This window comes from Triticum aestivum, chromosome 1B, assembly GCF_018294505.1.
Source record: "Triticum aestivum cultivar Chinese Spring chromosome 1B, IWGSC CS RefSeq v2.1, whole genome shotgun sequence".
In the NCBI taxonomy this organism is placed as follows: domain Eukaryota; kingdom Viridiplantae; phylum Streptophyta; class Magnoliopsida; order Poales; family Poaceae; genus Triticum; species Triticum aestivum.
Window position 1 is genome coordinate 522,946,358 of NC_057795.1, and position 14,495 is coordinate 522,960,852.

A 14,495-nucleotide genomic window follows, 5' to 3' on the forward strand; every position below is an offset into this window, starting at 1 on the left:
GCCCCAAGAGGCCCATGCGCCTAGGGAACCCTAGAGGGAAGAGTCCTCGAGGGGGAAGGCACCTCCGAGGTGCCTTGGGGAGGATGGACTCCTCCCCCCCTCTTGGCCGCACCCCTTTCTTGGAGTAGGGGGCAAGGCTGCGCCTCCCCCCTCTCCCCTGCCCCTATATATAGTGGAGGGGAGGGAGGGCATCCATACCTGAGCCCTTGGCGCCTCCCTCCCTCCCGTGACACCTCCTCCTCTCCCGTAGGTGCTTGGCGAAGCCCTGCAGGATTGCCACGCTCCTCCATCACCACCACGCCGTTGTGCTTCTGCTGGATGGAGTCTTCCTCAACCTCTCCCTCTCTCCTTGCTGGATCAAGGCGTGGGAGACGTCACCGGGCTGTACGTGTGTTGAACGCGGAGGTGCCGTCCGTTCGGCACTTGATCATCGGTGATCTGAATCACGACGAGTACGACTCCATCAACCCCGTTCACTTGAACGCTTCCGCTTAGCGATCTACAAGGGTATGTAGATGCACTCTCCTTTCTACTCGTTGCTGGTCTCTCCATAGATAGATCTTGGTGATACGCGTAGGAAAATTTTGAATTTCTGCTACGTTCCCCAACAGTGGCATCATGAGCTAGGTCTATTGCGTAGATTCTTTGCACGAGTAGAACACAAAGTAGTTGTGGGCGTTGATGTTGTTCAATATGCTTACCGTTACTAGTCCAATCTTGTTTCGACGGTATTGTGGGATGAAGCGGCCCGGACCGACCTTACACGTACTCTTACGTGAGACAGGTTCCACCGATTGACATGCACTTGGTGCATAAGGTGGCTAGCGGGTGCCAGTCTCTCCCACTTTAGTCGGAACGGATTCGATGAAAAGGGTCCTTATGAAGGGTAAATAGCAATTGGCATATCACGTTGTGGTCTTGCGTAGGTAAGAAACGTTCTTGCTAGAAACCCATAGCAGCCACGTAAAACATGCAACAACAATTAGAGGACGTCTAACTTGTTTTTGCAGGGTATGCTATGTGATGTGATATGGCCAAGAAGAATGTGATGAATGATATGTGATGTATGAGATTTCATGTTCTTGTAATAGGATTCACGACTTGCATGTCGATGAGTATGACAACCGGCAGGAGCCATAGGAGTTGTCTTTATTTTTTGTATGACCTGCGTGTCATTGAAGAACGCCATGTAAACTTACTTTACTTTATTGCTAAACGCGTTAGCCATAGAAGTAGAAGTAGTCGTTGGTGTGACAACTTCATGAAGACACGATGATGGAGATCATGATGATGGAGATCATGGTGTCATGCCGGTGACGATGATGATCATGGAGCCCCGAAGATGAAGATCAAAAGGAGCAAAATGATATTGGCCATATCATGTCACTATTTGATTGCATGTGATGTTTATCATGTTTATGCATCTTGTTTACTTAGGACGACGGTAGTAAATAAGATGATCCCTTACAAAATATCAAGAAGTGTTCTCCCCTAATTGTGCACCGTTGCTACAGTTCGTCGCTTCTAAGCACCACGTGATGATCGGGTGTGATGGATTCTTACGTTCACATACAACGGGTGTAAGACAGTTTTACACAGCGAAAACACTTAGGGTTAACTTGACGAGCCTAGCATGTGCAGACATGGCCTCGGAACACGGAGACCGAAAGGTCGAGCATGAGTCGTATAGTAGATACGATCAACATGAAGATGTTCACCGACGTTGGCTAGTCCGTCTCACGTGATGATCGGACACGGCCTAGTTGACTCGGATCATGTAATCACTTAGATGACCAGAGGGATGTCTATCTAAGTGGGAGTTCATAAGATGAACTTAATTATCCTGAACATAGTCAAAAGACCCTTTGCAAATTATGTCGTAGCTCGCGCTATAGTTCTACTGTTTAGATATGTTCCTAGAGAAAATTATAGTTGAAAGTTGATAGTAGCGATTATGCGGATAGTAGAAAGCTTATGTCCTTAATGCACTGCTCAATGTGCTGAACCCCAAACGTCGTTTGTGGATGTTTCGAACATCGAACATACACGTTTTGATAACTACGTGATAGTTCAGTTGAACGGTTTAGAATTGAGGCACCAAAGATGTTTTTGAAACATCGCGAAACATATGAGATGTTTTGAGGGCTGAAATTGGGATTTCAGGCTCGTGCCCACGTCAAGAGGTATAAGACCTCCAATGATTTTCTTAGCCTGCAAGCTAAGGGAGAAAAGCTCAATCGTTGAGCTTGTGCTCAGATTGTCTGAGTACAACAATCACTTGAATCGAGTGGGAGTTTATCTTCCAGATGAGATAGTGATGTTTCCCCAAAGTCATTGCCACCAAGCTGCTAGAGCTTCGTGATGAACTATAACATATCAAGGATAGAGATGATGATCCTTGAGGTATTCGCGTTGTTTGACATCGCGAAAGTAGAAATCAAGAAGGAGCATCAATTGTTGATGGTTGATGAAACCACTAGTTTCAAGAAGGGCAAGGGAAAGAAGGGATGCTTCATGAAACGGCAAATCAGCTGCTGCACCAGTGAAGAAACCCGAGGTTGAACCCAAACCCGAGACTAAGTGCTTCTGTGATAAGGGGAACAACCACTGGAGCAGCATTACCCTAGATACTTGGTAGATGAGAAGGCTGGCAAGGTCGATAGAAGTATATTGGATATACATTATGTTAATGTGTACTTTACTAGTACTCCTAGTAGCACCAGGGTATTAGATACCGGTTCGGTTGCTAAGTATTAGTAACTCAAAATAAAAGCTGCGGAATAAACGGAGACTAGCTAAAGGTGAGCTGACGATATGTGTTGGAAGTGTTTCCAATGTTGATATGATCAAGCATCGCACGCTCCCTCTACCATCGAGATTTGGTGTTTGCGTTGAGCATAGACATGATTGGATTATGTCTATCGCAATACGGTTATTCATTTAAAAAGAATAATGGTTACTCTATTTATTTGAAGAATACCTTCAATGGTCTTGCACCTAAAGGAATGGTTCATTGAATCTTGATCGTAGTGATACACATTTTCATGCCAAAAGATATAAGATAGTAATGATAGTACCACTTACTTGTGGCACTGCCATGTAAGTCATAATGGTATAAAACGCATGAAGAAGCTCCATGTTGATGGATCTTTGGACTCACTCGTTTTTGAAAAGTTTGAGACATGCGAACCATGTCTATTGGTGTATATGCATGAAGAAACTCCATGCAGATGGATCATTTGCACTCACTTGATTTTGAATCACTCGATATGCAAATCATACCACATGGGCAAGATGACTGAAAAGCCTCGTTTTCAGTAAGATGGAACAAGATAGCAACTTGTTGGAAGTAACACATTTTGATGTGTACAGTCCAATGAATGCTGAGGCATGCAGTGAATATCGTTATGTTCTTACTTCACAGATGATTCGAGTAGATGTTGAGAATATTTACTTGATGAAACACAAGTCTGAATTATTGAATGGTTCAAGTAATTTCAGAGTGAAGTAGAAGATCATTGTGACAAGAGGATATAATGTCTATGATATGATCATAGAGATGAATATCTGAGTTACGAGTTTTGGCACACAATTAAGACATTGTGGAAATTGTTTCGCAATTAATACCGCCTGGAACACCATAATGTGATGGTGTGTCCGAACATCATAGTTGCACCCTATTGGATATGGTGCGTACCATGATGTCTCTTATTGAATTACCACTATTGTCCATGGGTTAGGCATTAGAGACAACCACATTCACTTTAAATAGGGCACCACGTAATTCCGTTGAGATGACACCGTATGAATTATGGTTTAGAGAAACCTAAGTTGTCGTTTGTTAAAGGTTTGGGGCTGCGACGCTTATGTGAAAAAGTTTCAGGATTAAGCTCGAACCCAAAGCGGATAAAATGCATCTTCATAGGAAACCCAAAACAGTTGGGTATACCTCCTAATTCAGATCCGAAAGCAATATGGATTGTTTCTAGAATCGGGTCCTTTCTCGAGGAAAAGTTTCTCTCGAAAGAATTGAGTGGGAGGATGGTAGAGACTTGATGAGGTTATTGAACCGTCTCTTCAACTAGTGTGTGACAGGGCACAGGGAGTTGTTCCTGTGGCACCTACACCAATTGAAGTGGAAGCTTATGATATTGATCATGAAACTTCGGATCGAGTCACTCCCAAACCTCGTAGGATGACAAGGATGCGTACTACTTCAGAGTGGTACGTAATCCTGTCTTGAAGGTCATGTTGCTAGACAACAATGAACCTACGAGCTATGGAGAAGCGATGGTGGGCCCAAATTCCGACAAATGGTTATAAGCCATAAAATCCGAGAACGGATCCATGGACTTTGGTGGACTTACCCGATGATCGGCAAGCCATTAAGATAAATGGATCTTTAAGAAGAAGACGGACGTGGATGGTAATGTCACCGTCCATGAAGCTCGACTTGTGGCGAAAAGTTTTTCACAAGTTCAAGGAGTTGACTACGATGAGATTTTCTCACTCGTAGCGATGCTTAAAGTCCGTCGGAATCATGTTAGCATTAGCTGCATTTATGAAATCTGGCAGATGGATGTCAAGACAAGTTTCCTTACTAGTTTTCGTAAGGAAAGGTTGTATGCAATACAATCAGAAAAGTTTTGTCAATCCTGAGGATGCTAAAAGGTATGCTAGCTCCAGCGATCCTTCTAAGGACTGGAGTAAGCATCTCGGAGTTGGAATGTATGCTTTGATGATGATCAAAGATTTTGGGTTTGTACAAAGTTTATGAGAAACTTGTATTTCCAAAGAAGTGAGTGGGAGCACTATAGAATTTCTGATGAGTATATGTTGTTGACATATTGTTGATCAGAAATGACGTAGAATTTTTGGAAAGCATATAGGGTTATTTTGAAAGTGTTTTTCAATGGAAAGCCTGGATTAAGCTGCTTGAGCATTGAGCATCAAGATCTATAAGGATAGATCAAAACGCTTAATGGTACTTTCAAATGAGCACATACCTTGACATGATCTTGAAGATGTTCAAGATGGACCAGTCAAAGAAGGAGTTCTTGCCTGAGTTGTAAGGTACGAAGTTAGGACTTAAAGCTCGACCACGGCAGAAAAGAGAGAAAGGACGAAGGTCGTCCCCTATACTTTAGACGTAGGCTCTACAGTATGCCATGCTGAGTACCGCACCTGAAGTGTGCCTTGCCATGAGTCAGTCAAGGGGTACAAGAGTGATCCAAGAATGGATCACAGGACAGCGGTCAAAGTTATCCTTAGAAATTAGTGGACTAAGGAATTTTTCTCGATTATGGAGGTGGTAAAAGAGTTTGTCGTAAAGGGTTACGTCGATGCAAGCTTGACACCTATCCGGATAGCTCTGAGTAGAGATACCGGATACATATAATGGAGCAATAATTTAGAATAGCTCCAAGTAGAACAGTTATTTGGATTAGCTCCAAATAGAGCGTGGTAGCTGCATCTAGGAGATGACATAGAGATTTGTAAAACACACACGGATCTGAAAGGTTCAGACCCGTTGACTAAAACCTCTCTCACAAGCAACATGATCAAACATAAAACTCATTGAGTGTTAATCACATAGTGATGTGAACTAGACTACTGACTCTAGTAAACTCTTGGGTATTAGTCACATGGCGATGTGACCTGTGAGTGTTAATCACATGGCGATGTGAACTAGATTATTGACTCTAGTGCAAGTGGGAGACTGTTGGAAATATGCCCTAGAGGCAATAATAAATAAGTTATTATTATATTTCTTTGTTCATGATAATAGTCTTTTATTCATGCTATAACTGTATTATCCGGAAATCGTAATACACGTGTGAATACATAGACCACAATATGTCCCTAGTGAGCCTCTAGTTGACTAGCTCGTTGTGATCAACAGATAGTCATGGTTTCCTGGCTATGGACATTGGATGTCGTTGATAACGGGATCACATCATTAGGAGAATGATGTGATGGACAAGACCCAATCCTAAGCATAGCACAAAGATCGTGTAGTTCGTTTGCTAGAGCTTTGCCAATGTCAAGTATCTCTTCCTTTGACCATGAGAGCGTGTAACTCCTGGATACCGTAGGAGTGCTTTGGGTGTATGAAACGTCACAACGTAACTGGATGACTATAAAGGTGCACTACAGGTATCTCCGAAAGTATCTATTGTTTTATGCGAATCGAGACTGGGATTTGTCACTCCGTGTAAACGGAGAGGTATCTCTGGGCCCACTCGGTAGGACATCATCATATGCGCAATGTGACCAAGGAGTTGATCACGGGATGATGTGTTACGGAACGAGTAAAGTGACTTGCCGGTAACGAGATTGAACAAGGTATCGGTATACCGACGATCGAATCTCGGGCAAGTAAAATACCGCTAGACAAAGGGAATTGTATACGGGATCGATTGAGTCCTTGACATCGTGGTTCATCCGATGAGATCATCGTGGAACATGTGGGAGCCAACATGGGTATCCAGATCCCGCTGTTGGTTATTGACCGGAGAACGTCTCGGTCATGTCTGCATGTCTCCCGAACCCGTAGGGTCTACACACTTAAGGTTCGATGACGCTAGGGTTATAAAGGAAGCTTGTATGTGGTTACCGAATGTTGTTCGGAGTCCCGGATGAGATCCCGGACGTCACGAGGAGTTCCGGAATGGTCCGGAGGTAAAGATTTATATATAGGAAGTCCTGTTTCGGCCATCGGGACAAGTTTCGAGGTCATCGGTATTGTACCGGGACCACCGGAAGGGTCCCGGGGGCCCACCGGGTGGGGCCACCTGCCCCGGGGGGCCACATGGGCTGAAGTGGGAAGGGATCCAGCCCAAAGTGGGCTGGGGCGCCACTTCCCTCATGGCCCATGCGCCTAGGGTCAAAGGGGAACCCTAAGGAAGAGTCCTAGGAGGGGAAGGCACCTCCTAGGTGCCTTGGGGGGGAGGGAATCCTCCCTTGGCCGCCGCCCCTTTCCCATCTAGGGCTGGCCGCACCCCTTGGGGGTGGGAAACCCTAAAGGGGGCGCAGCCCTCCCCTTTCCCTATATATATTGAGGCATGGGGCTGCCCATAACACGCGATTTGATCTCTCGTTGGTGCAGCCCTGCCCCTCTCCCTCCTCCTCTTCTCCCATGGTGCTTGGCGAAGCCCTGCGGGATTGCCACGCTCCTCCATCACCACCACGTCGTTGTGCTGCTGCTGGATGGAGTCTTCCTCAACCTCTCCCTCTCTCCTTGCTGGATCAAGGCGTGGGAGACGTCACCGGGCTGTACGTGTGTTGAACGCGGAGGTGCCGTCCGTTCGGCACTTGATCATCGGTGATCTGAATCACGACGAGTACGACTCCATCAACCCCGTTCACTTGAACGCTTCCGCTTAGCGATCTACAAGGGTATGTAGATGCACTCTCCTTTCTACTCGTTGCTGGTCTCTCCATAGATAGATCTTGGTGATACGCGTAGGAAAATTTTGAATTTCTGCTACGTTCCCCAACACTCTCACCGTTACCTTTTACCAAATCGTGTTCACACACTTAGCTCACACACACTAGGACATGTTCACACACCTCTGATTCATCCCCGATGAATCAGACCTGACTCAACTCTAAGCAATAGCAGGCATGACAAACAAACATGAATGAGTAGGCACAACAGGGCTCAAGCAACTCCTACTCATACTAGTGGGTTTCATCTATTTACTGCGGCAATGACAGGTCATGCAGAGGATAAAGGGGTTCAGCTACCGCAGCAAGTAACAAATGACTCGTTGTTGTTCTAATGCAGTAAAAGAGAGCAGGGCGAGAGAGTAGGATTGTATCAGAATGAACAAGGGGGTTTTGCTTGCCTGGCACTTCTGAAGATAATATAGTTCTTCATCGGTGTCATCGAACAATCGTCGGAACGTCGTCTACTGAGAGGGGACAATTACCGGCAAACAAGAAAGAACACAATCAATGTGATGCAACAATATGATGCATGATAATAACATGGCAATATGCTGGTGTTTTGAGCTAATGCAGCTGTAAGCCAAATTAATTGAAGTGGAATTCAAACAAGGTTAAACTCCAACTCCAAATGTTCTTTCACAAATTACCCTAATCATGATTCATCCTATTCAGTGAGGTTAACTTGTTCAAACATGCATGATCATGGCATAAACAGATTCTTCATATTTTTCTGATCATTTTTCATATATAAATTATTTCATTCTGAGCTACGGTTGAATTTATATGATTTTTAGAAGTTTGGGGTATTTTCTGAAATTTCCTATATAAAAATAAATCCAGAAAATACTTATTGCGTTAGCATTGCGTCACTATGACGTCAGCAGGTCAACAGACGCTGCTGCTGGTCAAACCTGACCAGTGAGGTCCACTGGTCAGTGACTGGGGCTGGTTAGTGCCAATGACAGGTGGGTCCGGTCAATGCCCACGTCAGCAAAGTCAACATGACATGTGGGGCCAGTCAACAGCCACGTCAGCGCGGTCAAGGCTGACGCGTGGGTCCCACTAGGTTAACCTAAACTAACAGGAAAATTAATCTAACCTAAACAGGCGCATGGGCCCACGTGTCAGTGGCTTAAGGGGTTGATTAGAGGGGTCATTAGCTGGCAGGGTTAGCGCTAATGATGGCCACATCGGCAGTCGCCGGAGCCTGGCCGGCGGCGACCAAAACGACGGCGGCGCGGCTCGGATTTGAGCTTCGGGCGGTGGTTTGGCGCGCTGAGCGCACCGGGGAGGAGCTCTTGCACTCGCGCATCTAATGGACCAGACGGGTGGTCACGAGGCAGCCGGAATCTCGCCGGCGACGAGCTTTGGCGGCGACCAGAGTTCGGCGGGGAGGGAAGAAGGAGCTACGGTGCACTAGAGGTGAAACCGGAGGGTGCTACGTGCTCCTGGGGGTTCGCTGAGCACGCTGACGAGCTCCGTTGCGAGCTTGCGCGGCTGTGGCCACGGCTATGCCATGGCCGGCGGCGAGATGCTTCGGTCATGGTTGGGGATCGGGGCTAGAGCACGCGAGGGACGATGGGGCAAGGGGGAATCGGGTTAACGGCTCACCGTGGAGCTGCAGGGATGGTTAGTGGGCTCGGGGGCGCGCCGTAGTGGCCGAATCGACGGAGGCATTCGGCGGCCGTGGTCGGGAAGAAACCGCGGCATCGTCTTGGGGCATCCGGGCTTCAGTGGTCGACGTAGAGGGGCTTCGGGTCCGGGCGGAGCTCGGGGTCACGGCCACGGTGCAAGGGAACGGCGGTGGGCGCAGCGGCAGTGAGCGGCGGCGGCGGGCTCCGTTCGGTCGCGGGAGGGAGAGAATAGAGGGCGAGGAAGGGAGTAGAGAGTGAGGGAGAGGAGCGAGGGGCCACGGGGCGTCTCCGTGGCGTCGCTAGAGGGCTCGGGGAGGAAGCAGGAGGTGGCCAGGGGCAAGCGCGCGCAGGGGCGACACGCCTCTGTCCTTCTGGCGAGGGAGGAAGACGACAGGGGGGAAGCGGCGGTGGGCTGGGCCGTGCTGGGCCGGTTGGTGGCGCCAGGTAAGGCCCAGGTACTAACTCTCTCTTGTTTTTCTATTTTTTTTCTTCCTCTGTTTTGATTTAGTTTAGCAACTAAATCATCTTAATAAATTCTGTAGGTTTTTATGTGGCTTGCTAAAATATATACAAAGCCACTCACAAACTTCCAGAATTATTGGAGTCATATTTAATATATATTAAATATAAATTCAAAGCAAATAGTTATTGGATTAATTCAAATGGCCAAAATAAATATCTCTGTGACTCCAAAAATATTGGTTTAAATTTTTACCTCTTACCAATATTTCTATGGAATAACAGGAACATTTTCTTGGACTCATTTGAGAAGATTTAAATGTTGGTTATTTTTAGAGGTTTTCTGAGGCTTTTGAAAATTCCTCAATTCAAATTTCATTTGAATTTAAACATGATGCACACATGGAAGCAAGCATAGGTCAGACCAGAACTAGGGATGTGACATTGAAGGCACCCGCGACCTCGGCCTTAGAGCATCGATGGAACACACACGACAGTGGGCGTCGAGAGCTTCATAGACTCGGATGGAGAGGAGACTAGACAACCGACGACAAGAGGCACAAGAGGCAGGGCGGGACCTAGGGCCATCGTGGCAAGTCGACGAGGTTCTTCGATGGGCTGATTCAGCAGGTGATCAAGAGCGGCCCCTGCGCGAGTGGGACTCCATGCAGGAGCGCATTGACGTCGACCATGTCACGTGGAGAACGTTGGCCACGGCGAGCAAAAGAAAAACATGAGTGTGTCGAGAGCGATGAGGGCTTGGCCACTGCTAGGCGTGTTATGGCGTTGGTCGAGACGACGTTGTTGTCCGGCTTGCATGCAGGGGCGGGCACACTAATATGCATACAACATACGCACGCATGCACACATTACACACTCACAGCAGAAAATCGAAAGAAAGAAAAATCATAGATAACACACACTAACATGTACGCGCGCACACATAGCAAAACCAAAAAAGAAAAACATCCTCGCATGTGTTGTCAACAAAAAGAAACTTACACAGAGAGAACAGAACTCAACAAAATTAAGATAGTGTCGCAACATGATAGCTTATGTCCCCCGCAAAAAAAAAACATGATAGCTTATGTGCTCTTTTAAACTATGGTCCTCGGTCTTTTAAGTCGAAATGATGACGGCCCAGATGGTTAGCGGCGCGTCCTTTAACGACCTCAGGCCTCAAGTTCGAGTCTACACCCACGCACTAAATTATTTTCCTTCATTTTGCTTTTATACTCACTGACACATGGGACCCATCGAGTAGGGACACACAGTGCGGTCCTAAGTGGCAAGTAAAATTTGACCGGTCAACCATATAAAATACAATGCTATACGGTGATCCAGTGACCGTATAATCATCGCAACTCGTATTTAATGACCGTATTGAGCGTATTCTAAAGTCCAGTGACTGTACTATGCTTTCACCTCAACTTTAGTGACCACAAGTGCATTTATCTCATTTGAATAACCTATTTTCACTTTCACACCGATAAAAAAGGAAGCAACATGGCAGTGTGCGGTACTTTTAGCGTAGATGAAGCGAGGGTTGTTTTCTATTGGTCTCGCCGACTTACTTCAAAACCTCTTTGAAACGAGGTGCAAACCTTAAAACCATCCAATTTTGTTGAATCAGAGCCATGTGGGAGAGTATGGGCAGGCGAGAGAAGATTTCTTACACAGATGATTCAATCTACTTTCGTCCTGTTTATTAGTCCCTTTTGTATTTTGGGTCAAACTTTAACCTTTGACTTAACTACCAAAAACATAAGTTCTATACCACCAAAATAGTACCATCGAAAACCTTTTTCAAATATGAATCCAACAAAATAACTTTTGTGACATACTGTTTTACTTGGTTGTCAAATTTGTGATCAAAAATTGGTATAAAATATAAAGATGCCCCGTAAACCAACACGAAGGTAGTACTACAAGAATAGGTGGATCTAAAAAGAAATGACACTTGGTGGATCTCAGATTCTCAAAATGCTACACAAGCCGTTCAGTCCTCCTCAGTGTGACCCCGAAGTGTACAAAAAACTTTCCCATCGCACCGTCGGCTACGACTGCCCAAGTCAACCTCCTACCGAACTCTCACCAATCGCGAGGCAGATCCAACCCCCGCCCTTCCGCCACATAAGATGGCCGTGCTCCGCTGCCCCGCTCCACCCACCGCCCACGCGCACACCGACACACTCCCACGCATTCCGCCCCCCACAGGCCACAGATCTCGCCATGGCCGACGCCGGCGCTCGCCTCCCGCTGCTGCTGCTCCTCGCCGCCGCGGGGGCCCTCCTCCTCGCCTCCCCCGCCGCGGCGGAGATCCGGGCGGAGTCCTTCCGGGAGGACCCGCGCCACGCCATCCTGTTCGAGAAGTTCGGCTTCTCCAAGACCGGGGCCGTCCGCATCATCCTCTCCGGCGCCGCCGTCTCCTCCTCCTTCGCGCGGGCGGACCCCAAGCAGATCGGCTTCTTCCTCCTCGCCGACGAGTCCCTCCTGCAGGCCGCCTCCGAGTCGCGGCCGCCGGCGGAGAAGCGCGCGGAGCCGGACGACCCGACCGGCGCCGACGAGCCCGACCTGTCCGGGTGCGTCCTCTCCAGCCCCTACGTCAAGAAGCTCTTCACCTTCCACGACATGGAGGGCGGGCACTACAACAAGTCCTTCCCGGTCACCCACCCCGACGAGTACAGCCTCTACTTCGCCAACTGCGCGCCGGAGTCGCTCGTCTCCATGAACGTCCGCACCGAGATGTACAACGCCAACCCGGACGGCTCCAAGGACTACCTCCCCGTCGGCCAGGCGCCCGTCCCGGCCATCTACGGCTTCTTCGCCTTCGGCTACGCCGCGTTCCTCGCCGGCTGGGCCTACCTCACGCTCTCCCGCGACCGCGTGGCGGCCAACCAAATCCACCACCTCATGTCCGCGCTCCTCGTGGCGCGCCTGCTCTACTGCCTCTCGGCCGCCGAGGACCAGCACTACATCCGCGTCACCGGCACGCCGCACGGCTGGGACGTGGCCTTCTACCTCTTCCAGCTCATCAAGGGCGTCATCCTCTTCGCGGTCATCGTGCTGGTCGGCACGGGGTGGTCCTTCCTGAGGCCCTTCTTGCAGGACCGGGAGAAGAAGGTGCTCATGGTGGTGATCCCGCTGCAGGTCATGGCCAACATCGCCGACGCGGTCATCGGGGAGACCGGGCCGTTCATGCAGAGCTGGGTGACATGGAACCAGATCTTGCTGTTCGTCGACGTCGCCTGCTGCTGCGCCGTGCTCTTCCCGGTCGTCTGGTCCATGCGGTCGCTCCGGGAGACGTCCAAGACCGACGGCAAGGCGGCGCGGAATCTGTCCAAGCTCACTCTGTTCCGGCAGTTCTACACCGTGGTGATTGGGTACTTGTACTTCACCAGGATCGTGGTGTTTGCGCTGAGGACCATTGCCAGTTACCAGTACCGGTGGGTGAGCGTCTTGGCCGAGGAAGTGGCATCAATGGCGTTCTACATGTACATGTTCTACACATTCAGGCCGGCCGAGAGGAGCAAGTACTTCTCTCTCGACGACGACGATGAGGAGGCCGCCGAGATGGTGCTCCGGGAAGAGGAATTCGAGCTATGAACATTTGTAATTTTCCGCAGCAATGCCGTGAGCGGCAATTGCCATGATTGCTCTCTTAGCGCCCTGTTTATCTGATCTGATCTCCCCTCTTGAGACTTTAGCACACTATTTATACAGATACCAGGTAGCAGGTATAGCTCATCGTCTTGTATGTACCGCAGGCCTGTAAGATCATATTTGTTCCTCTTCCCTTGTAGCTTCAATTTTTGCCGATGAGACGCAGGATACTAAACTGGATACGTGCAAAGAGGTTCTTGCTTGAAAAGTGCATAGGGAATTAATTGACCAAGTGTTACAGTTCAGGCAATGTTTGAAATTTGCTGCAATTTTGTGTGGTAATCAGTCATTTCATTCTTTGACCATTGCTGATCCTTGTGTTTGTCCGTTAACTCAACTTGATGTGATGCTGTATCTTATGATTTGCCACTCATTCCAACGGAGATACCATTATTCATTTATGGGTTATCCTCCTTTTCAAAGAAAAAGATCATTTTATTTTATTTTCTAATTGCAAACTACTCCCTCCGTCCCATAATACAAGATCGTTTTTCAGGCTAGGCAGTAGGAAATAAGTAGTACAAGATTGGGGAAAAAATGTTAACTGGGCAAACTTGAGGGGGCAAGGAGGTCTACTTGAAGAGGAAAAGCCAGTGACGGCTCCATGAAGAAAGGTCTGTTGAAGGAGAACAGTCATTTTTTCAGTGCCCTCAAACATCTTCCGGATTAGGTGTAATTCTATTTACAGATTTGCATTTCTGAAACGCATTGTGGTTGGGCATTGTTTGAGATCCTCGTGGAAACTAAAATGAAGCAAAGCACGTTACTGGCTCCAGTTGGGCGTGTCTAGCGCATGGTACACAACTTTGTTTGGCAATGCATCACTGTCCAGCTTTTCCCGTTTCTGTTCCAATGATACAAGCACCTAACGGCTTAAAACAAAGCATGAACATAAATAAAAGTTTGAGGGGACAGTGCAGTGCATGGAAGGGAGGAGGATACCGACATCGACATGGCAATGCCGTCAGTGAGCTCCGAATGATCCATTCCTAACCGTAAACTACGTACATCTCAGAAATCGGAAGATGATAGCAGTGCACAGGATATAGTTGGTGACGAGTAGAATGAGAGCAGGAGCTAGCGACACTTGCCTAAAAGGGCACTCCTAAATGGAGGCAGTGAGTAAACATAGGTTGGGTGCCGGCAATTAGGCCAGTGGTTAACAACTAACGCCAGTGACCTACACCGGAGGTCTATGATCTTACAGTTCTTGTTACAGTAGTACCATATACAGAGTTACCGTTAGCTGCTGCCCCTTGAGTTTTGGCGCTCCTTCACCCAACTCTC

At 48.0% G+C, this 14,495-nt stretch overlaps 1 protein-coding gene across 1 annotated transcript; it reads left to right on the forward strand.

Moving 5' to 3' along the window:
- Positions 1 to 11,700: 11,700 nt before the first annotated feature.
- Positions 11,701 to 13,477, forward strand: LOC123136196 (protein CANDIDATE G-PROTEIN COUPLED RECEPTOR 7). The gene has a single exon (XM_044555518.1). It carries the CDS (start codon positions 11,778 to 11,780, stop codon positions 13,149 to 13,151), a length of 1,374 nt encoding a protein of 457 aa, XP_044411453.1. The 5' UTR covers positions 11,701 to 11,777; the 3' UTR covers positions 13,152 to 13,477.
- Positions 13,478 to 14,495: the final 1,018 nt, after the last annotated feature.

Excerpts from the sequence above, each read along its gene's own strand:
- LOC123136196 (XM_044555518.1), top strand. The coding sequence starts at position 11,778 with ATGGCCGACGCCGGCGCTCGCCTCCCGCTGCTGCTGCTCCTCGCCGCC.